General features: G+C 43.4%; 1 protein-coding gene and 1 pseudogene across 2 annotated transcripts in view; one reads left to right on the top strand and one right to left on the bottom strand.

Annotated features, from left to right (window-relative positions):
• ncf4 (neutrophil cytosolic factor 4) overlaps positions 1-23,830 on the top strand; it is a 103,228-nt gene extending 79,398 nt beyond the window's left edge. For both annotated transcript variants that reach the window (XM_073033747.1, XM_073033746.1), the window contains exons 8-10: positions 4,503-4,657; positions 8,532-8,597; positions 23,511-23,830. In XM_073033747.1, the coding sequence (XP_072889848.1) occupies positions 4,503-4,657; positions 8,532-8,597; positions 23,511-23,712 (423 nt within the window). In that variant the 3' untranslated portion in view covers positions 23,713-23,830. The remainder of the gene's footprint in view (positions 1-4,502; positions 4,658-8,531; positions 8,598-23,510) is intronic.
• Positions 12,413-13,737, bottom strand: LOC140718983 (sin3 histone deacetylase corepressor complex component SDS3 pseudogene; annotated as a pseudogene).
• Positions 23,831-24,422: the final 592 nt, after the last annotated feature.

The raw sequence follows: 24,422 nt of genomic DNA, 5'->3' as shown, positions 1-24,422 counted from the left end.
CAGCTCTATTCCCCACTAACATCCCTGTAACTTATTTACCCTCACAAGCCCATCAACTCCCCCGTCATTCTCCCACCACTCCCCTACGCTATTGGTAGTCCATCATGTCCGACAATGACAGGAAGCCTTTGCGGGGGAGCTTTAAAGTGGAAAAGCTGTTGCACTGGGGCAGTTTCACTCTCTAGACTTCAGAAGTCCATGTCCAGTAGTGCAAACAAGTGTCACAGACTGGGCTCTTCCTTGGTTGCAGTGGATAACCGTGATGTCTTCAGAGCATTTCAGAACCACCTCCTGGCCATTAGGTGTCACTGTAGATCTCATCCAGAGCTGACTTCCCATGCTAGGACAGGCATGTCCTTATCTCACTGAGGTATGATTCAGCTGGTTTAGCCTGCCAGTCAAAGCAGCGTACCGGGGTTTTACCGCTGTCACATGCAAACAGCTACTTGGAGCCACAGGTGAGAACTGAGTGTCCGGTGGGGACCAAAGGTGAGGAAACTGCCCCAGAATGGACACGACAGCTGCTTCAACAGAGGTGCTACCCCTCCCTGGTCAGCCCACACACACCAATACTGGCCAATTAACTGGTCAATCCACATGCCTTTGTGAAGTGATTCATTAAATTAAACTTCTTTAAACTGGAAAGAATGCTCAGTCAGTGAGCCCAGCGCACTGCAGCACAGAAACATGCTTTCCGGCCCATCGTGTCCATGCCTAACTATTATTTCAGCTGAACCTTAGCCATCCAGACATGTACTAGGTTTAAGGTGAGGGGTAAAAGATTTAAAGGGACCTGAGGGGCAACTCTTCATGCAAAGGGCAGTCGGTATATGCAATGAGCTACCAGAGGAGTGGCTGAGGAAGGTACAATAATAGACAGTTGGATAGGAGGGATTTCAAGGAACATAGGCCAAACACAGGCAAGTGGAAGAAGTTTGTGGACACCCTGGTTGGCCTGGGTGAGCTGGGCCTGAGGGCCTTTTTCCATGCTGTATTAATCCATCATTTTAAGTGTAGCACCAGTGCAAATTCTGACGAGACCTGAGGTCAGGATCGAACCCAGATCACCAGATCAATGACACAGCAGCTCTGTCATGGTACCATCGCAATTAGTGCAAAGCTAATACAGGCTCAAGGTGTCAGGGTTCAGAGTTCAAAGAAAGAAGCCAGGAGGGCTAAAAGAAGGCGTGAGTTTCTCTAGCAGACAAGGTGAAGGAGAATCCTCAGGGATTCTACAGATATGTTAAGAGCAAAAGGATTGCAAGGAACAAAACTGTTCCTCTGGAAGATCTGAATGGCCATCTATGCGTGGAGCCAAATGAGATGGGGGAGATCTCAAATGGATATTTTGCACCTGTATTTACTCAGCAGATGGACAGAGTCTATAGAAATGAGGTAAAGCGGCACTGAGGCTGTGCACCCTATAGAGACCGCAGAGGAGGGGGTGCTACCTGTCTTGAAGCCGATCAGCGTGGACAAATCCCCAGGGCCTGACAAGGTGTTCCCTCAGACCCTGTGGAAATCAAGTGCTGAAATTTCCGGGGTCTTAGCAGAGATATTTAAATCATCCTTAGCTACAGGTGAGGTACCAGAGGATTGGAGGAAAGTTATTTTGCTGTTTAAGAGAGGCTCTAAAAATAAACTAGGACAGTGAGCAGGATATCAGTAGTGGGAAAGGTACTCTAAGAGACCGGATATATGGGTATCTGAATAGACAGGGATTGATTAGGAATAGTCAACATGGCTTTGTGTGTGGTAGGTCATTTCTAACCAACCTTATAGAGTTTTTCAAGGATGCTACCAAGAACATTGATGAAGACAAGATGGTCGATGTTGTCTACATGGACTTTAGCAAGACATTTGACAAGGTTCCTCATGGGAGGATAGTCAAGAAGGTTCAGTCACTTGGCATTCAAGATAAGGTGGTAAATTAGATTAGACATTGGCTTTCTGGGAGAAGCCAGAGAGTGGTAGTAGTTGGTTGCCCCTCTGACTGGAGGCCTGTGACTAAAGGAGTGCCACAGGGATTGATGCTACGTCTATTGTTGTTTGTCATCTATATCAATAATTTGGAGGATAATGTGTTTAACTGGATCAGCAAATTTGTAGATAACACTGAAATTTGAGATATAGTGGACAGTGAGGAAGACCATCAGAGCTTGCAACGGGATCTGGACCAGCTGGAAAAATGGGCTGAAAAATGGCAGATGGAATTTAATGCAGACAAGTGTGAGGTGTTGCACTTTGGGAGGACCAATCAGCGTAGGTCTCACACAATGATCGGTAGGGCAATGAGGAGTGTGGTAGAACAAAAGTATCTCTCAATACAGGTCCATAATTCATTGAAAGTGATAGATAGATAGATAGATAGATACTTTATTCATCCCCATGGGGAAATTCAACTTTTTTTCCAATGTCCCATACACTTGTTGTAGCAAAACTAATTACATACAATACTTAACTCAGTAAAAAATATGATATGCATCTAAATCACTATCTCAAAAAGCATTAATAATAGCTTTTAAAAAGTTCTTAAGTCCTGGCGGTAGAATTGTAAAGCCTAATGGCATTGGGGAGTATTGACCTCTTCATCCTGTCTGAGGAGCATTGCATCGATAGTAACCTGTCGCTGAAACTGCTTCTCTGTCTCTGGATGGTGCTATGTAGAGGATGTTCAGAGTTATCCATAATTGACCGTAGCCTACTCAGCGCCCTTCGCTCAGCTACCGATGTTAAACTCTCGAGTACTTTGCCCACGACAGAGCCCGCCTTCCTTACCAGCTTATTAAGACGTGAGGCGTCCCTCTTCTTAATGCTTCCTCCCCAACACGCCACCACAAAGAAGAGGGCGCTCTCCACAACTGACCTATAGAACATCTTCAGCATCTCACTACAGACATTGAATGACGCCAACCTTCTTAGGAAGTACAGTCGACTCTGTGCCTTCCTGCACAAGGCATCTGTGTTGGCAGTCCAGTCTAGCTTCTCGTCTAACTGTACTCCCAGATACTTGTAGGTCTTAACCTGCTCCACACATTCTCCATTAATGATCACTGGCTCCATATGAGGCCTAGATCTCCTAAAGTCCACCACCATCTCCTTGGTCTTGGTGATATTGAGACGCAGGTAGTTTGAGTTGCACCATATCACAAAGTCCTGTATCAGTTTCCTATACTCCTCCTCCTGTCCATTCCTGACACATCCCACTATGGCCGTGTCATCAGCGAACTTCTGCACATGGCAGGACTCCGAGTTATATTGGAAGTCTGATGTGTACAGGGTGAACAGGACCGGAGAGAGTACGGTTCCCTGCGGCGTCCCTGTGCTGCTGACCACCGTGTCAGACCTACAGTCTCCCAACCGCACATACTGAGGTCTATCTGTCACAGATGGTATCACAGGTACATAGGGTTGTTAAGAAAGCTTTTGGGACTTTGGCTTTCATAGATTAAAGTATTGAGTACAGGAGATGGGATGTTATGTTGAAGTTATATACAATGATGTTGAGGCCTAATTTGAAGTATTGTGTGCAGTTTTGGTCACCTACCTACAGGAAAGATGTCAATGATCTTGAAAGAGAAAGTTTACAAGAATGTTGCGAAGGACCCAAGTATAAGGAAAGATGGAATAGTTTAGAATTTCATTCCCTGGAACGTTTGAAGGAAATTTGATGGAGGTATACAAAATTATAAGGGATATATAGGGTAAATGCAAGCAGGCTCTTTCTACTGAGGTTGGCTGAGATTTCAACTAAAGGTCATGGGTTAAAGGTGAAAGGTGAAATGTTTTAGGGGAACATGAAGGAAGTCTTCTTCACTCAGAGGGTGGTGAGAGTGTGGAGCCAGCTGCCAAAACAATGGTGGATGTGATTTCGATTTCAATGTTTAGGAGAAGTTTGCGTAGGTACATGGATGTTCGGGCTATGGTCCCGGTACAGGTGGATGGGTCTAGGCAGTTTAAATGGTTTAGCAAGGACTGGATGGGCCAAAGGTCCTGATTCTGTGTTGTCGTTTTCTATGAATCTATGAATTTATTATACTAATTCTGGTGTCATCTGTAAGGAATCTGTACGTCCTATACATGGATTTCCTCCACATGCTCTGGTTTCCTCCCACAGTCCAAAGATGTATAGGTTAGTAGGTCCTGCTGAAGGGTCTCAGCCTGAAACATCGACTGTACTTTTCCCACAGATGCTGCCTAGCCTGCTGAGTTCTTCCAGCATTTTGTGTGTGTTGCTTGGATTTCCAGCACCTGCAGATGTTCTCTTGTTTGTATGTTAGTAGATTAATTGGTCATTGTAAATTGTCCTGTGATTAGGCTCGGATTAAGCTGGGCATTGCTAGGTGGTACAGCTCAAAGGGCTGGAAGGACCTGTTCTGTCAGTATCTCTAGATAAATACCACTGCACCACCCGGCTCTGCAGCAGTCCAGCAGATGATGATCCTTCTATATGTGTCCTCACTGACTTTTCTCTCTTTCTCACTGTTGTCCTCCTGCAATAGGGCATTCACTGTGGCAACACAGGCATCTTCCCAAAATCCTTTGTGAGAATCATTAACGATTTATTGGAAGAAGTCCCCGCTACATATAAAGAAGAGAGTTCTGTGGTCCACCAATTGCGATGTGTCTACCATGATGTCTACTGTTGTGAAATTAGGTGAGTGTGAGCAAGCTCATTCATTTGAAGGGGTAAAACAAAGGAATATGGCTGCTTACATTGCTTCCCGGTACAAGAGGCAATCATAGATCATTTACCAATCAGGCTATCAGAATCAGAATTGAGGTTCTTATCATATGTCATGAAATTTGTTGTTTTGCTTAGCAGTGCAATGCAATACATAAAATTTACTATAAATGACCATAAGAAATATGAATAATTACAGACATAAACATGCAGAGTGCAAATTGAGGGCAAACATAGTGCGGCAGAGTTCGCAGGTTCATTGCCTGTTCAGCAATCTGATGGCGAAGGGGGTGTCGTACTTTGGACTGGGCACTGGGAAGGTGGGGGGGTGGGGTGGGGGGGGATGCCTGAGTCCTTCAGGCTCCAAACTTCCTCCTTCCATGATTCCTAGTTGATTATTTTCACCTGAGCCTTGTTTTAGTTACAGTGTTATTTTGTTTCTCTAGTTTAGTTGCCTTTGTTTTGGTTTGCCTTTTCTCGGTCTTGTGTTTACTCCGTGCGTGTTCTTGAGTTCACTACTAGCCAATCCTCTAGTGAACGTTCTTCATTCAACTCCATCCTTGTCTCTGGTCTCCTCTGCACTTGGCACCACCTGTTCTTTGTCTCTCCTGATAGTCCACGGTTTAAAGATACTGAGCTTCACCAGAACTACCCTGGTTCAACCCAGCCTGGAAACCGCTCCTTATTAAAGCAAGGAATGGATCCCACCATCTTGTTCCAGATATTTGCAATTCATCCTGGCCTTTGATCGATCAAACCTCACTCTTAGTTTAGGTGCAAACATGAGGAAATCTGCAGATGCTGGAAATTCAAACACCACACACAAAATGCTGGTGGAACACAACAGGCCAGGCAGCATCTATAAGGAGAAGCACTGTCGACGTTTCGGGCCGAGATCCTTTGTCCTGAAGGGTTGTCTCAGTTTAGGTGGTTGGGTTCTGAAACTCCTTTGACCTGACATCTCTCCACTTCACACATCCAAGCTCTGTCTCAACCATGTCTCGATCTCGCTGTGACCATCTCTCAAACATGCCTTGATGTTGCTCCAACCTCTTCTCGAACATTCCTCGACCTTGCTCTGACCTCTTCTCGAACATGTCTTGACCTTGTTCCAACCCCTTCTCGAACGTGTCTTGATCTCGCTGTGACTACTTCTCGAATATGCCTCGATCTCGCTCCAACCATTTCCCGAACATGCCTCCATCTTTTTCCGACCACTTATAACCATATAACTATATAACAATTACAGCACGGAAACAGACCATCTCGGCCCTTCTAGTCCGTGCTGAACACTTACTCTCACCTAGTCCCATCGACCTGCACTCAGCCCATAACCCTCCATTCCTTTCCTGTCCATATACCTATCCAATTTTTTTTAAAATTACAATACTGAACCTGCCTCTACCACTTCTGCTGGAAGCTCGTTCCACAGAGCTACCACTCTCTGAGTAAAGAAATTCCCCCTTGTGTTACCCTTAAACTTTTGCCCCCTAACTCTCAACTCATGTCCTCTTGTTTGAATCTCCCCTACTCTCAATGGAAAAAGCCTATCCATGTCAACTTTATCTATCCCCCTCATAATTTTAAATACCTCTATCAAGTCCTCCCTCAACCTTCTATGCTCCAAAGAATAAAGACCTAACTTCAACCTTTCTCTGTAACTTAGGTGCTGAAACCCAGGTAACATTCTAGTAAATCTCCTCTGTACTCTCTCTATTTTGTTGATATCTTTCCTATAATTCGGTGACCAGAACTGCACACAATACTCCAAATTTGGCCTCACCAATGCCTTGTACAATTTTAACATTACATCCCAACTCCTATACTCAATGCTCTGATTTATAAAGGCCAGCATACCAAAAGCTTTCTTCACCACCCTATCCACATGAGATTCCACCTTCAGGGAACTATGCACCATTATTCCTAGATCACTCTGTTCTACTGCATTCCTTAATGCCCTACCATTTACCATGTAAATTCCTATTTTGATTATTCCTACCAAAATGTAGCACCTCACACTTATCAGCATTAAACTCCATCTGCCATCTTTCAGCCCACTCTTGTAACTCGCCTAAAACTCTCTGCAAACTTTGAAAACCTACTTCATTATCCACAACGCCACCTACCTTAGTATCATCTGCACACTTACTAATCCAATTTACCACCCCATCATCCAGATCATTAATGTATATGACAAACAACATTGGACCCAGTACAGATACCTGAGGCACACCACTAGTCACCGGTCTCCAACCTGACAAACAGTTATCCATCACTACTCTCTGGCATCTCCCATCTAGCCACTGTTGAATCCATTTTACGACTTCAATATTAATACCTAACAATTGAACCTTCCTAACTAACCTTCCGTGTGGAACCTTGTCAAAGGCCTTACTGAAGTCCATATAGACAACATCCACTGCTTTACCCTCATCAACTTTCCTAGTAAGCTCTTCAAAAAATTCAATAAAATTTGTCAAACATGACCTTCCACGCACAAATCCATGTTGACTGTTCCTAATCAGACCCAGTCTATCCAGATAATTATATATACCATCTCTAAGAGTACTTTCCATTAATTTATCCACCACAGACGTCAAACTTACAGGTCGCTAATTGCTGGGTTTACTCTTAGAACCCTTTTTAAACAATGGAATAACATGAGCAATACACCAATCCTCCAGCACCATCCCCATTTCTAATGACAATTGAAATATTTCTGTCAGAGCCCCTGCTATTTCTACGCTAACTTCCCTCAAGGTCCTAGGGAATATCCTGTCAGGACCTGGAGACTTATCCACTTTTATATTCTTTAAAAGTGCCAGTACTTCCTCTTCTTTAATCATCATAGTTTCCATAACTACCCTACTTGTTTCCCTTACCTTACACAATTCAATATCCTTCTCCTTAGTGAATACCAAAGAAAATAAATTATTCAAAATCTTCCCCATCTCTTTTGGCTCCACACATAACTGCCACTCTGATTCTCTAAGGGACCAATTTTATCCCTCACTATTCTTTTGCTATTAAAATAACTGTAGAAACCTTCTCGAACATGCCTCAATCTTGCTTCCGCTCTGCATCACACCCACATGCCTCGACCCTTGAGAAAGCCTCACATTCACTAGCCTCTTCATTGTTTGTGCTGATTGTTTGCCATGATTTATTTTACAGAAAAAGTGTTGTTAATAAAGTAGTTAGTTGTATTTCTTGCTTTGGGAACCACCAGTAAGATGTAGCCCACCTTCTGTAGTGCCATCTTAAACTGGAATTTACTTTGAACTTTGAACTAAATTAACACAAGTGAGCACATGATTACTGTTTGAGGGGGGAGCTCAAAAAAATTTAATTGCCTGTAAGCTGCTTCAGGATGCAGTGAAGGGAAAGATAGAAATGTCTTTTAATGAAAACAGAAGTGGTTAATCTTGACCTACATCACTGAGACCAGTTAAAGATTAGTTTTATTTGTCATATGTACATGAACATTAAAACATTGAGTGAAATGTGCTGCTTGTGTGAGGGATGTGCTGGAGGCAGCCCACGAGTGGGACCACACTTCAAGTGTAAACATGGCATCCATGACTTTCTAACCCTAACTCCTACGTCTTTGCAATGTGGGAGGAAACCCACCTGGCTGCAGGGAGAATGTACAAACTCCTTACAGGCAACAGTTACAGCTGGAAGGCCTTGCATTAACCGCTTCACTACTGTGAGCCGAGTTGGTTATCAGTGCCGAGTCTCTGCCTCTCTCCATGACTCTGGTGTTAGGGATCAGAAAGAACCCACATCACTGTAGACATTGTACTGTTGATGAAACATTGTACTGACTACATATTTACTATTGCAGGGATATCTATTTGGGAAGTGGCATCTCTCTACAGCCGGAATATACATTTCTTCTCTCCTTGATGAGGTATAGTATGCATAGGCAAACAGCCGTGACTCAACAGCCTCCTTTTAATAAGATTTCTTTGGGTTACTGCTTTATTTTTCTCTGCACTCATTTGCTGACGGTGGAGTGCTCAAGGTTGGTGGACGTTTCTCTGACAGCTGCTCCCATTGGTTGATAGCTCAAGGGATCCATTCTATTACCATGGAAATCACATCAAGTCGTTAAGACAGAGATTGATAGGCTCTTGATTGGTAAGGAGGTATAAGGGTTATAGGGAGAAGGCAGGAAAATGGGGTTGAGATTAAAAAGATGTTAGAAATGATTGAATGGCAGAGTAGATTCAATGGGCTGAATGGTCTAATTCTGTACCTACATCTCATAGTTCTATGAGGGATGGTAACACCCCCCACAAGCTTCTCTCTCCATCTCCTTCATCTTTCACCATCAGAGTCATGGAATCATAGAACATGAAAACAGGCATTTCAGCCCAGTTCATCCATGCTGATCAAAAGTCCCATCTGAGCTAGTCCCAGTTGCCATGTTTCCCCGAGCCTTTACCATCCAAGTACATTTTAAATGTTGTTAATGTACCTGCCACAACCTCTTCCCCTGGCAGCTCATTACATATACTGACCACCCTCTAGGTGAAAAGGCTGTTGCTTCAAATGTCACCTTAAACCTATGCTCTCTAGTTCTTCAAAGCAACACACAAAATGCTGGAGGAACTCAGTAGGGTTGGGCAGCATCCATGGAGGAAATAAACAGTCAATGTTTTGGGCCGAGACCTTTCATCAGGACAGGAAAGGAAGAGGGAAGAAGCCAAAATCTGTAGTTTTTCATTCTCCAACCCTGAGATGAAAGGCTTTGTATGTTTACCCTATCTACCCCCTTGTGATTTTATACACCTCTATAAGATTGCTCTCATTCTCCTAGGCTCCAGTGAAAACTGTTGTAACCTGCTCAACTTCTCTCCATAACTCAGTCATCTGAATTCTAATGATTTCCTCAAAAATCTCCCCTGCACTCATTCCAGCTAATGAAATCTTTCCTACAACAGGTGACTAACAGTGAACACAATTTCCAAGTGTGGCCTCACTGAGAAGGAACCATGTTACCATTCTTTATCACTTCAGCCAAAGCAGAGAATCCTGTCCAGATGCAGGATCTTGACCCAAAACACTGTCCATCTCTCTGCCTCTACTGATGATGCCTGAGTTCCTCCAGAACTTATTATAAGCACAAGAAATTCTGCAAATTCTGGGGATCTGGAACAACACACACCTAAAATGCTGGAGGAACTCATCAGGTCAGGCAGCATCTATTGAAAGGGAAGCAGTCCAGTTCCCAGCATCTGCAGTCATTTGTGTCTCCAAACCAGAAAATGCTGAAAACACTCAGCAGGTCATCCAGCATCTGGGGAGAGGAATGGAGTTACCGTCTGCGGCCAATGCAACTTAAAAGAAACTTTCTGATGGGGGGTCATCAGCCTGAAGCATTAAGTTTAGTTTCAGACTTCCAGCTTCTGCAATGTTCTTATTTTCAGTGACTTCAATAGCCGTGAGTTTGCAACTCTGGTCGGACCACACTTGGAACCCAAGAAGAGTAGTGTGAGCTGCCTCAATGACTATCGTCTGGTAGCACACACATCTACTGTGGTGAAATGCTTTGGGAAGTAGGTCATGGCTGGAATCAACACCTGTCTCAGGAAGGACCTGGACCCACTGCAATTTGCCCAAGGCCACAGTAGGCCTACAGCAGACCCAATCTCAGTGGCTCTCCACACAGACAATGCAAGTACCTATTTCAGGATGCTGTTTATTGACTATAGCTCAGCATTTAACACTGTGATTCCTGCAGTCCAGATTAAAAAGCTCCAGAACCGGGGCCTCCGTACCTCCCTCTGCAACTGGATCCTCGACTTCCTCAGCAGAAACCATAATCTGTGTGGATTGGAAATAACATCTCCACCTCGCTGACAATCAACACTGGTGCATCTTGGGGATATGTGCTGAGTCCACTGCTCTACTCTCTCTATAGCCATGACGGTGTGGTTAGGCATAGCTCAAATGCCAACTTTAAATTTGCTGATGATGCATCCATTGTTGTCAGAATTTCAGATGGTGATGGAAGGACATACAGGAGTGAGATACCAGTGAGAGTGGTGTTGCAGCAACAAACTGGCGTTTAGTGTCAGCAAGACCAAAGACAGGTGCGCATAATTCATTTAATGTGGTGGCACAGGTAAATACAGCAGGATCGTAATTAAAGTGTTGTGTATGTGGACGGGTTACACAACAAAGCTATAAATAAAAATGCTGGAGACAGGAGCTAAGTTAACAGAGTTCTTTACTGACCAAAACTGAACTGAACACACACGTATGGATCAATATGCGCCTAATAGTGCATGCAATGATGTGTTACTACAACTTAAATTAGTCCAATATTATACAGTAGGCTATATGGTATACTCCTCCCTTTTCGTCATCGTGGTGGCTATCCCTCAAGGTCAAGGATGATGGTCTTCGTTCCGTTGATCTATCACAGAGCGAAGACGCCTGTGCGTGTATTTGTTTAACGTGTACTTGATGTTGCACTCCAAGAAGCACACGATACTTCACAAATCAACCAACTGATTCCAATGGCATGGAAACCACGACGATGGAGCTGATGGATTTGTTGCAGCCTTCATTCGCCTTCACAGCCGTTGAGTTCGAAGTAACTTCGTCCGCCTGTTCCACCGTTGAGGTCAAGGTTGGATTGTTCTTTGTCAGGGACCTCACCCTCAACCTTACCGCCATGGGTAACCCTACCAGGAGCATAGCTCCAGACGGCATCTCTCTCGGGATCTCAGGACCACACAAGCTTCTCCACAAGGTGACAATCCACGGACAATCCTCCCTTTTATTTTAATAGTGTATCAACTGTTTTTTTTCACTGGGGGCACTACGCTAAACAAATATGTGTACCTTTAACATACAAACGCCAACCAATTGTTTACTTAGTAACATAATAATATCAAATTATAACAAAGTAACATAATAATAAAAATTATAATAATTATAACTCAAGTCTTTGGGGGGGGATCTTCTCTGCCTCTTTAGGTAACGTCTGTCAATAAACTTGTTTGTTTTAATACAGATTTCCATATAAAAGTCATAGGGAGTTTCCATGGTCTGCTTCAGAGATGACTTGCCAACAACAAAAGAAGTGGTTGGTGATCTGGCTAGTTATTCAAAAGTCAGGGCAATCCAATGACTCACAGAAAGATCAGTACTTTACCAGTAATCTTTCACTGTTCGATGAAGCAGTTGATCGAAATCCTGTTGTTCATTCCATTGTTCTTAAGCTGCTGTTAAAGTACAGTTTTGCTGATATTAAGGATTACCTGCAGTGCTGTCTGTCTGGCTTCAAGAGGGAGAATTCCTTCAGATGCACAGTCAGCACAAGTGTGAAAATACAACAATAGAAGTTAGTTGCCAGAATTCACCTCTGTTTTGATGCTGTTTCCCAACTTCATTGTGAAAAACAAGACACATAGGCAGAGGATTCAAAATATGTACGTGCAAAAGAAACTTCCCTGCAAAGGATTAAGTATAAGATTCTCAATGGAGCAAATGGTTGTTTCAAGATTTACCTTGTGCGAAAGCTGTTCTGTTTGAATGGAATTGATTTTGTCCAAGAGCTTTTAAGGGATGACCAATTTTCATGGATCTTTCCCAAGGAGATTGTTCAGGAGATGCTGGCCTTTTTGGAGATTTAAGCTTATTGAGAGTTTGCAGATCTTCCATTATCTGTTCATCTGTTAACAAGTAATTTAACTGCGCAGGTGCAGGTTTTCATCTTTTGTCTGTAATTGGAACAGGGTCATTAGGTCTCCTTCCTAGTTTCCTAGTCATTATTGGCTTTACCTCCATAGAATCTCCTGTGAGTTCCATTGTTAGCCTCTCATTCTCAATCATCTTTTTCTTTTCTTCTAATTCAATCTTTTTATCTTCAAATTCCTTCACTGCTGCTTTCTTCTCTTTAATATAATTCCTTTCCACTTGTTCTGTCTCCAGTTTCAGAAAAAGCTCTGCATTTCGTATTCTTTCCTTGTGTTGTTGATCTAGTTTCTTCATCCTTTTCCGATACTCCTGCAAAGTGCCTTGCTGTAACTGCTGTAGCTGCCTTTTGGGAGATAACAATTTCTCCTGGTACATCTGCTCTTTGACTTCCAGGTAGTCTTCATCATCCTGTTTATTGGCAATATCTGTCTCCCTTGCATTCTCTGTATCTTCATCCGAGTTGCAGCCATGGATACTGTTACGTTCCCAGTAACCGGGTGACTTACCAGCAAAGATAGAGAGGTCCGCTGAAGTCTGATGATATTATTTTCAAACGTTTTTATTTATAAAGGGGCACAAACGTATGGTTAATACAAAACATTCAGATCATATACATCGTCAAAACTCAATCTAAAGCACAGGTATAGTAATAATCAATCAGAAATAAGCTCTATCATTGTCTAGGGGAATACTGAGTCCAATGGAATATAAAAGTCACTCATAAATTTGCAGGCTTTTCCGTTTGGGAACCGCTGGCATTTCACGTGTTGGAGAGAGAGAGTGGTGAGAAAGAAGGAACACTTGCCCGTCGTCTTTGCAAAGCAAATCCCTGTTGCTAGTTAAAACGTTTTTCCTTTGGTTTCAGCCACAGACTCTCGATCCGGAATCTAACGCACGTGGCTTCCTTCAAAATGGCTTCCCGCTCCGACGGGAAGCGCTATCGTGTCTTCTTCGTGTGTCTCCTTGGTGCGTCTGAGGCCCCGCCTCGGCAGCCCACCTTTTATCTGGACTGGCAGGGTTGTAGATGTCAATCAGGGTGGGGGTGAGGCAATCTTTCCCCCATCACCCAGCCCACATTGCCCTGAGGGTTTGCATGTAGTCCAGTCCCTTATTCCACAAAGGTGTCTCCCAAGACAATGGCTATTTCCATGGCTTTTGTCTGGCTGAGAGGCCAGCTCACATTCCAAACTGTAAGGCTGCTCTCTCTCTCTCGCGATTCTCACAAAGGAGGGGGCTGGGGTCATAACAATACTGTGTTCGTCCTCATCATCGACGCTGTCTAGCTCCTCCTCGTCGTTGTAATAGTTGACAATTGGAGAGAGGAGAGCTGCAGACATCTTCCCCACCGAGCTGCTCTCCTTTGTTGACATATCTAGTCCGTGATGGTGTGCCAATCCAACTGGATTTTTCTGAGCCATTCATGTCCCAGCAACTGTGGTCCTCCCTTTTTCAGTACATAGAGGATCAGTTGCTGTGTTTACCTCCATGGGTCCCTGTCACTTTAATTTTGCCTTCAGGACGCACTTTCTGTCCTGTGTAAGTCTTTAGCAGTAGTTTAGTTTGTTTCAGAGGTATGTGCAAAAACAATCGTTTGTAGTCATGTACAGAGATCACTGTTAAAGCTGAGCCTGTGTCCAGCTCCATTTTCAGTCTCATGCCTGCCACTTGTGGAGTGATCCTTATTACTCTTCGATCATCTGTCTCTTTCACGCTGTGAAGTTGCAGACAAGACAATCCACGTTCATCTGAAATGCCTTCTTTAATTATGTGTACATTGTTGTATTTTCCTTTCTTGGGTTTCTTTTTTCTCTGTATTCTGTCCCTTTTCTGCTGTTTACTAGCTTTGGTTTAATATCAGCTCTGCCAATGTGGCCCTGTTTCTGCATTCTTTGTCTTTAAACCAACAGTCCTCAGGGTCATGTGACATGTTCCCACAACAGTATCATTTCTTTCCTTCATTTCTGCTCAGTGACATTTTATTCATAGCAAATTCCAGAGATTTGTGTTCTATCTCTGAAGCACCTTGTGCGGCTATTTCTAATGATATTGCAATGTTCAGCGCCTTCTCTAAGGTAAGGTATTTTTCACACAGGAGCTTCTTCTGTGTGGTTTCACAGTGCATGCCACACACTAACCTGTCCCTTAAATGCGTCCGATAGACCAGCTCTAAATTGACAATGTTCTGATAATTTGCGCAATTCAGCACAATATTCAGAAATGCTTTCATTTTTGCTCAGCAATGACCAGTGGTTTGGGATTTAAATGCTATTGGAGAGTGTCTACTATTTGCTTGAACGTTTTATCAGCTGGCTTTTCAGAGGTTAACAAGCTCCATAGCAGCCCGTATGTTTTTGCTCCCATAATACTAAGGCTATGTTGATACTAGACCAGATAAATCCATAACTGAAGCTTTTTCTCTTTGCTTTGACCCTCCGTCCACACTGAAATGGCGTTTTCCTCCCCTGAAAACTGAACTTTTCTAAAATGCTCTCCAGAGTGTTTAAATCTGAAAACGCCGATTGGCCGGTGTAGTGTGTACGGGGTAACTGAAGCTTTTTCAAAACGCTGTCATGACGTGCCGGACAGATGGTAGTGGCAGCGCGGCATTTCATTGTTTTCTGGAATGCAACCTCCAACACCACAACAACAATGGCAGATGGCTTCAGGAGACTGTCCTTGAGCAGAATGTTACTGCAGCTTTGCAGTATGACAGAGAATTCCAACCCCCCACACAACCTAACAATTTCAGAACAGACGGCAATGAGACTGAAGCCAGAAGAGTTAGAAATGTACTCACCAAATACTTTGACCCATAACTTACTGAATAAATAAGTATACTCACTTTGCCCTGTTTTTTGTCCTTGCTCATATGAAGGTGGTTTACCTATTTATGCAAGTACTTCTCTGACAATAGATGTGTTACAGCCTAATGTAACATTGTATGGAAATACAAGATAACACTGATGCAGACATGTTTTATACATTTAACAAAGTGCTTTATTAATGTATTGCTTGTGCAAACATTCAATAGATGCAATTGTCACTACTTCCAAAATGTCATTTTTAAGTAGTAGCTTATGTTTGGCATAGACGTGAAAATGTTAAGGCCAAAAAAGGAAAATTATAAGTTTCACTTTTACTCAGGTAAAAATAAGATCACTTTTGCCCAGTAACTCGTTTTATTGCACATGTTAAATACAGCAAAATAATACAGAGAGACGTGGCAAAAGTAAAGGCAAACAGATGAGGTAACAGCAGATTTCACTTTTGCCCAGTAACAAGCCTGATTGCATTTAGTTGTAGCTGTCGTCCCTTTCATCGGTGAAGAGACTATGGCTATAGGAAATTGTTCCAATACTGTCCGTGAACTCCCTGATGGTCGCCTCCATATGCTCCAGTATTTGTTTTTTCAGTTTTAAGTCCTCCTGTGTGAGAGCCAATAGCTGTCCATCATTTGACAATTTCCTTTTAAGTTTTTCCAGTCTGTAACTGGACAAACGTGCTCCAAGTCTTTCACAGCGAGATTCGACACCAAACATATCACTCGTTTTCTGTAGATGTATCCTGCACATGCCCAGTAGGAGGAGATTCGCCCAAATACCCGTTTTAATATGGACGAAGGTATTTTCATAAATGCCTGGTGTGGACACCTATTGTTTTTACGCAAAACTGGCGTTTTCAAAATTATCCGGTCTAGTGTGGACGTAGCCTAAGTAAGTCGCTGGCTTTCTTTTCATCATTAACACAATATAACTCCACTCTTTCAATGTAAATTGCCCAGTCTTCAATGCTACTATCAAATGCTGTAATGGTTCCAATTATCGTCATCTTTGTTATGTTAGTTTAGCCCTGTTCTCCCTTTTTTTTTGACTCACGTGACCTTTTTGCTAACGCCACGAGCACACTCTGTCTAGATGTGTGTGTGTGTCGCTTCTTTTTATCTCCCTTCTGAGGCAGGCAGACTCTGAGTCCCTGAGGTCAGCGCCGGCTGAGGTCTCAGCTGAACGTGCTGCAGCTCCGACTGTGTCTCTTGGTCTCCCGACGTTCCCGACTCCGACTGTGCTCCCGCTTCCTTTCAGACTCGCGGCCTCGCTCTGCCTCCTTCTCCCGCTCCTTGGCTCGTTCCGATACGAACACGGCTTTCCAGAATGATGTAGATTCATTAACCTCATTGCCAATTTGTTGTGTATGTGGCCGGGTTACACAACAAAACTATTAATAAAAATGCTGGAGATGGGAGCTAAGTTAACAGGGTTCTTTACTGACTGAAATCGAACTGAACACACGCGTACAGATCAATACGTGCTTAGTAGTATATGCAACGATGTGTTACTACAACATAAAGTTGTCCCATATTATACAGTAGGCTATATGGTACAGAAAGGTTTTGGCATGTTGTAGTACTGAATCAAAGTACTGAGTACAGCAGATGGGAAGTTATGTTAGAGTTGTATAAGACATTGGTGAGGCCTAATTTGGAGTATTGTGTGCAGTTTTGATCACCTACCCACAGGAAAGATCAAGTCAAGTCAACTTTTATTGTCATTTCGACCATAACTGCTGGTACAGTGCATAGTAAAAATGAGACAACGTTTTTCAGGACCATGGTGTTACATGACACAGTACAAAAAACTAGACTGAACTACGTAATAAAAAAAAACACAGAGAGAGCTACACTAGACTACAGACCTACACTGGACTGCATAAAGTGCACAAAAACAGTGCAGGCATTACAATAAATAATAAACAGGACAGTAGGGCAAAGTGTCAGTCCAGGCTTTGGGTATTGAGGAGTCTGATAGCTTGGGGGAAGAAACTGTTACATAGTCTGGTCGTGAGAGCCCGAATGCTTCGGAGCCTGTTCCCAGACGGCAGGAGGGAGAAGAGATTGTATGAGGGGTGCATGGGGTCCTTCATAATGCTGTTTCCTTTGCGGATGCAGCGTGTAGTGTAGATGTCTGTGATGGCGGGAAGAGAGACCCCGATGATCTTCTTAGCTGACCTCACTATCCGCTGCAGGGTCTTGCTATCCAAGATGGTGCAATTTTCGAACCAGGCAGTGATACAGCTGCTCAGGATGCTCTCAATACAACCCCTGTAGAATGTGATGAGGATGGGGGGTGGGAGATGGACTTTCCTCAGCCTTCGCAAGAAGTAGAGACGCTGCTGGGCTTTCTTTGCTATGGAGCTGGTGTTGAGGGACCAGGTGAGATTCTCCATCAGGTGAACACCAAGAAATTTGGTGCTTTTTACGAACTCTACCGAGGAGCCGTCGATGTTCAGCAGGGAGTGGTCGTTCCGTGCCCTCCTGAAGTCAACAACCATCCCTTTTGTTTTGTTCACATTAAGAGACAGGTTGTTGGCTCTGCACCAGTCCAGATGACTCAAGGTCATGGGTTAAGGGTGAAGGGTGAAATGTTTAAGGGGAACATGAGGGGAATCTTCTTCACTCAGAGGATCTTGAGACTGTGGAAAAACTGTCCGTGCAAGTGGTGCATGCAAGCTTGGTTTCAAAGTTTAAGATGTTTGGATGGGAAGGTTGCAAAGGACTATGGTCTGGGTGAAGGCAAATGCGTCTAGACAGTTTAATAGTTTGGTATGGACTAGATGGGCTGAAGGGCCTGTTTATGTGTTGTACTTTTCTATGTCTCTATGACTCCACTTTGCTTTTGGATGCTTTGAAGTGGGTGAAAGTATATGCCATTTTCAGGGGAGCAGAGACCATAAGACATAGGAGGAGAATGAGGCCATTTGGCCTATTGAATCTTCTCTGCTATGACTGGTTTAGTTTCACTCTCAACCCCATTCTCCTGCCTTCTCACCATAATCTTTGACTCCCTTCCTAATCAAGAAGATGTTGAAGATGTTGAACTTGTGGACTTCATAGCAATCTGTGGCAATGGAATTCCACATATTCCCCATCCTCTGGCTAAAGAAATTCCTCCTCATCTCTCTTCTAAAGGAATGTCCTTCTATTCTGAGACTGTACCCTGTGGACAGTGCTGTGGTTGGGTGATGCTGACATTAAAACGGCTCCATCCCTTCACCAACATCTTGATCTATTACTGTGCTTATGCTGTTACTAACATGATCCACTTCAGCAAATGCGAGTGCCTATAGCATTGTAATGGTTATGCAGCTCACATGATTATGCCCTTATAGTAATGGCTGCTGACACAGCTCGCTTTCATACATGATTATGCCCTTACAGTAATGGCTGCTGACACAGCTCACTTTCATACATGATTATGCCCTTACAGTAATGGCTGTAGAAACAGTTCACTTTCGTACATGATGACATCTTGATCAACATGATTGTTGGCGTGCCTCAGGTTTGCACATAGTTTTGCCCTCACCAGTATGGCAGCCAGCACCCACCTTGGCACAAGTTATCATCCTTAAAATAGTGGAGTCAGCACATAGTAATGCCCTTACCAAAATGGTGGCATGGACAGCTCATAGTACAATGTGTGTGAAGGAGGTGTCCACGGTGCCAAAACAACTAGAGGAGCAGAGTGTTGAATCCAGCATTGTAAGGTTCAAGTATTACAGAATGGCAGTCAGTTATGGTGCTGTCTGCTTCAGGACGATGAAACTTTGAGGCCAGGGTGGAGGCGAATAAATGTGCCATGAATTACCATTACAACAATCAGTACCATGTTATACTTGGACAAGAACCATAATATCTAATGTTTTGAATAGGAAATTAATTTTCCCTAATGGAATTCTAGACTTGAATAAGGAAATGTTTTTGTGACCTCCACTGTGTACTCAGCAGGCATGGGCTTTATTCCAAATGTGCTGATGTGTCAGAAATTTTAATGTTTTTAGAATCAGAACACTGGCATATTGTTGCTTTGCAGCAATACAGTGAAATACATTAAAAATAATGTTACAATAAGAAATATAAGAAGAATAAATTAAATCAGTAGTGCAAAAAGAGAGCAGATAGTGAGGCAGTGTTCATGGGTCATGGACTGTTCAGAAATCTGATAGTGGAGGGGAAGAAGCTGTTCCTAAAACATTGAGTGTGTGAATTCAGACTTCTGTACAGCCTCATTGATGGTGAGGGCCTTTCATGAAGGTTGCTGCCCTTTGAAGGTGCCTCCATGCTGGGGAGGCTAGTGCCCATGATAGAACTGGCTGAGTTTACAACCTTTGCCAGCTTTTTCCAATCCTGAGCATTGCTGCTTCCATACCAGGCCATGATGCAACTGTTCAGTGAGCTGTAATACAGTAAGTGAGCGGAATGTTCTTCGATTTGGACATGGAATGGAAAGTTAACTTGAAATGAGTTAAAATGACTGTAACTTGAGAACAAGACCAGGACTCTGTTGGGTCCTTGCCAGTTACCCATGAGAGATCACTGTCAAATGAAATCACTTTGAAAAGTGTGTGGGAGTCACAAACTTAATCTTTTCAAGGAGCTCTGGTAAAGCAAACACTGTCTGAGGCCCGGTGAATGAATTGATGGGGTTATCCCACTGGATGGGCATTCAAGAACTGAGTCCATAGGAGGTTAAATGCAGCAACAATCTCAACAACCCAAGGCAATAAACACAAAATGCTGGAGGAATTCTGAATGTCAGGCAGCATCAATGAAGGGAAATGAATAGTCAATGTTTCAGGCTGAGACCTGTCATTGGAACGGTCTGTCCTGCTACGTTCCTCCAACATTTTATGCCAGTTTTGCAAGCTTTTCTTCAGGATCTCTTGTGAGTACCTCCAGCAGATTGTTTGCTACTTTCATTTTTCCCCCTTTTCAATCAGAACTGGCCTGTTCCTCACCCTGAACCCTGACACCGTGACCTTTCCAATCAGAACTGGCCCGTTCCTCACCCTGAACCCTGACACTGCGACCTTTCCAATCAGAACTGGCCCGTCCCTCACCCTGAGCCCTGACACCGTGACCTTTCCAATCAGAACTGGCGCCTGAATCTCTGTCCCAGCATTGGATACACTTTGGGGTCAAGACTCCACTGCTTTGACTCAGCCTGTAACCGATCTTTCCGATTCAGCATGGTGCCTAAGTCTCCATCCAAATGTGAAGTTCGCTCACCTCGATATGATCTGGGGCCTAGACACCTTGTTACATACCCCGTGGGTATCTTGTGACTGTCACATGATCATGATGTAATTGAGGCTCTGCTGGGCATGACGTAATGGTCTTGTGATGGTGGAGTGATGTACTTTTCCCGCCAGTGAGAGGTCATGTGATGGTATTTTTCAACAGGGTATAAAAGGAGAACCCCTCCCTGTGACGCAGGTCAGTTCCTGGCTTAAGTCATCAGTGACTCCGTTCTGCTGCGTATTTGATTTTATGACGCAGTTTCATTTTAAAAGTGGAGTTTTAATTTCTACCGTAAGAATTGTTGTGCCGGCAGTTCTGGAAAACGCTGCCAGTTAAAGTCTAGTCAGAGAGTGAAGATTTATCGAAGTTCGGGAAGCCGAAGAATCAAGGAAAGTTGATGTCGGCGGTAAAACAGGTTTGACCTTATTTAATCTTCATACAAGGAGTTAGTAACCTGTGTCCAAGATAGGTCCTGCATTCTGAAAGCAGAAAGAGTTGGATGCAGCGTTTCACCAAGGAAAGGTCAGTGCCTTTAAGCCGTTTTATTTTCCTTCGTCGTAAATCCTTCGGGCAAGGCATACTTTGGCTGGGATCAGCAGTAATGTCACAGAAGAGAATTTATTATTTCAAGGAAAGTCTCTCCTAACTGACTGTGTAAATCATTTTGGACTTTTTGCAATACTACTTTAAAGAACTGAGTTCACATTTCTCGCTTTAAGAACTGTTTGAGCTGCCGTATAGCAGTCGACTTCCGGTTAAGTTAGTCGTTTGTTTACTTTTGTGTTTTTTTTAGCAGTGTTTAATAAATGTTTTATTTGTTATTAAAAACCTGTCTCAATTATATATTCATTGTTGCTGGATCGTAACAACCTCCACCTTGATTTGGCCTGATACTGACTTCTCCGATTCAGCAACGAACCCACCACCTCACCCTGCCTTGGTTCTGCCACACCAATGGCCTCCAAGTCCAAAAGGAAGTTACAGACTATGAGTCTGTACAGATGCTAAGAATCTGCAGGATCAAGAGGAGGTACAGGAGCATCAGGTCTCACACCACCAGGTTCATGGACAGTTATTGCCCTTTAACCATCAGGAAGGAGGTACAGGGGCATCAGGTCCCACACCACCAAGCTCAAGGACAGTTTTTACCCCTCAACTATCAATCAGGCTCTTGAATGAATGTGGATAACTTCATTCACCACAACACTAAACTGATCACTGAACACAACTCTTCCAAGAACGCTACAACTCAGGTCCCCAGTTTGTTCTTCAGTCGTTTAGTTGAGTCCAGCTCTTCATGACCCCATGAACCATAGGGTCCAAAGGGTTTTCATGGCATGATGCAGAAGTAGATTGCCCTGCCTTTCTTGCACACAGATACCGGGACCCGGCTGGGTTTGAACTCAGGACCATCTGACTTGAACTTCATTGCTGATGTCACTTCATCACCAGTCGGCCCGTCCTCAGTATTATTTATCTATCTATCTATCTATTTATTTGTTTGTTTATTTAAGCATTTTTTATTTATACAATTTGTCTTTTGCGCATTGGTTGTTTGTCAGTCTGTGTATGTGTGTAGTTTGTCATTGATTCTGTTGTATTTCCTGTTCCATTGTGAATGCCAGCAAGGACTTTAATCTCAGGGTAGTATTTGGTACTTTGGTAATAAATTTACTTTGAACTTTGAACTTGTGTTAATATATTGGTGTTGGTTTATTTTTCTCACATGTACCAAAATAGATGATGGAATGGTGGAGCAGACTCGATGGGCTGAATGGCCTATTCTGCTGCTAAATATTATGGTCTCATAAAGCATGGTGACAAACTTGTCTTAATACAGATGCATTGAGACAGAACAATGTAAAACAATAAAGTGTAACAGCTACAGAGAAAATGCAGTGCAGGTAAAAAATTATGATCAATAAGAAAGAAGTTTGGAATAAAAGCATGGAGCCAGTGTTGTCCCATACACCCTGCATCCGCTTATCATCTTCTCCTTACCTGGATCCACCTGCCATGTGTCAGCCTTTGCTTCACCCCTCTCTCTTACCTCCTTACCCTGGTTCTCTCTCCTCTACAGTTTCAGACCTGAAACAGGGTCTCAACCTGAAATGTCATCTACCCCTTTGCCTCCTCTACTGCTTATTCTGAGTTCTAATTTTGTTTACGTTTCAGAGTCTAGTATCTTCAGTCTCTTTTGTCCTGCTCACTGGTGCCTCATTTTGCCCACTGTAGAAGAAAATTCTGAATAAAGGGTTAAACTATCTGAGTGTTAACACCCTTTAATTAACAAACCAGCTATCTAGTGTTAGCCTTTAAGCCGTAGGGCATAACACAGCTGCATAAGCTAAATCCTATTTCTGTGAATTGTGGAAATTCTAAAAGCTGTGGGACAAGTCAGACTGTCTCTTGACTGATGTCTCTCACATGTTGTAGAATGTGATAAATTACACAGGATTAATGTATAGAACAAGGCTGTGACTATTGCTCTTTGGAAGACTGGCGATTGCACTGTTAGCAAGTCACATCTTCCCTTATACAAAGGTATTTTCTAGCCTCTTCGAAGTCCCTGTCCAATTTACTTGTGACCAACTTTAATTGAAACTCCTTAGCAAATTTTTCCCTGGCACCCACTGTGTCCTACAATGACTGCAGGGCCTCAGCGCTGATGGTCAGTTCTAAACTGCCTTCTGAAACATCCTGACAAACCATTGAGTTGAAAATGCAACCAGAGAAGATCGATAAATGCTGGCCTCCCAAACTGTGCTTAAAGAGTACAGAAGACCAAGGCTCATGGTAAGATGTGTTGCTCACTGACTCATCACGACAGGGAGGGCCATTCAACATGTCAGGTTCATGCTAGTGGCCCGCACACTTTGCCATTTTACCTCATAACCACAAGAAATTCATCAGAGACTGGATATCCAGAGGAATTTAGCAGGTCAGGAGTTTAGCCTGAGACCCTTCATCAGTATCCTATTTCCCTCACCTGTAACTTGCTATTTCCAGCATTATTATTTGTGTTTTCTTGCATCCCAGGACCGAGTTTGCAAACAAGGCCATCGCCCTGAACTACCGTGACCCAGAAGGAGATCTGGTCCGCATCACAGACAACATGGACGTGGAACTGATGGCACTGGAGGCAGAAGAGAAGCCCAGGGTCACTAAACCAGACTTTGCTTCATGGCAACTGCATGTAACAAGGAAGGACGACCTGTCTGTGTACAACACCCACCTGTGAATATGTTCCCACTTACCACTGTGTTAAAGGGTCAGTTATTTTGCAGAACTATAATATGGAGGAAAAAATATTATCAGGACCTTTTATTAAAGAAGAATTCAGATGTTGTTCACCTGCATTTGGATGTCCCTGTTGTTTTTATATATTTTATTTAATTTTACTCTACTTATAGATCACAGTGCCCTTCCTGCCCACCTGTCTACCCACCTATTTAACACCAACCTAATCACAGGACAATTTACAATGACCAATTAACCTACTAATCCATGTGTCTTTGTACTGTGGGAGGAAACTGGAGCACCTGGAGCAAATCTACGCAGTCACAGGGAGAATGGACAAACTTCTTACAGACGGCGCTGGAATTGAACTCCGAACTTTGTAAAAGCACTGGTGAGGCCTCGCCTTGAGTATTGTGAGCCGTTTTGGGATCCTCATCTAAGAAAGGATGTGCTGGCATTGGAGAGGGCTCAGTGGAGCTTCAAAAGGCTGATTCCAGGAATGAAAGGGTTATTATACAAGGAATGTTTAATGGCTCTGGGTCTGTACTCGCTGGAATTTCATTGAAACCTTTCAAAGGCCTAGACAGAGTAGATGTGGAAAGGATGTTACCCATGGTGGGGGAGTCCAGGACAAGAGGGCACAGCCTCAGGATAGAGGGGCATCCATTTAAAACAGAGATGCAGACAAATTTCTTCAGCCAGAGGGTGGTG

Source organism: Hemitrygon akajei, chromosome 31, assembly GCF_048418815.1.
Source record: "Hemitrygon akajei chromosome 31, sHemAka1.3, whole genome shotgun sequence".
NCBI classification, from domain to species: Eukaryota; Metazoa; Chordata; class Chondrichthyes; order Myliobatiformes; family Dasyatidae; genus Hemitrygon; species Hemitrygon akajei.
Note: the sequence above shows the minus strand (reverse complement) of the source record. Positions and strands in the feature narration are given on the sequence as shown.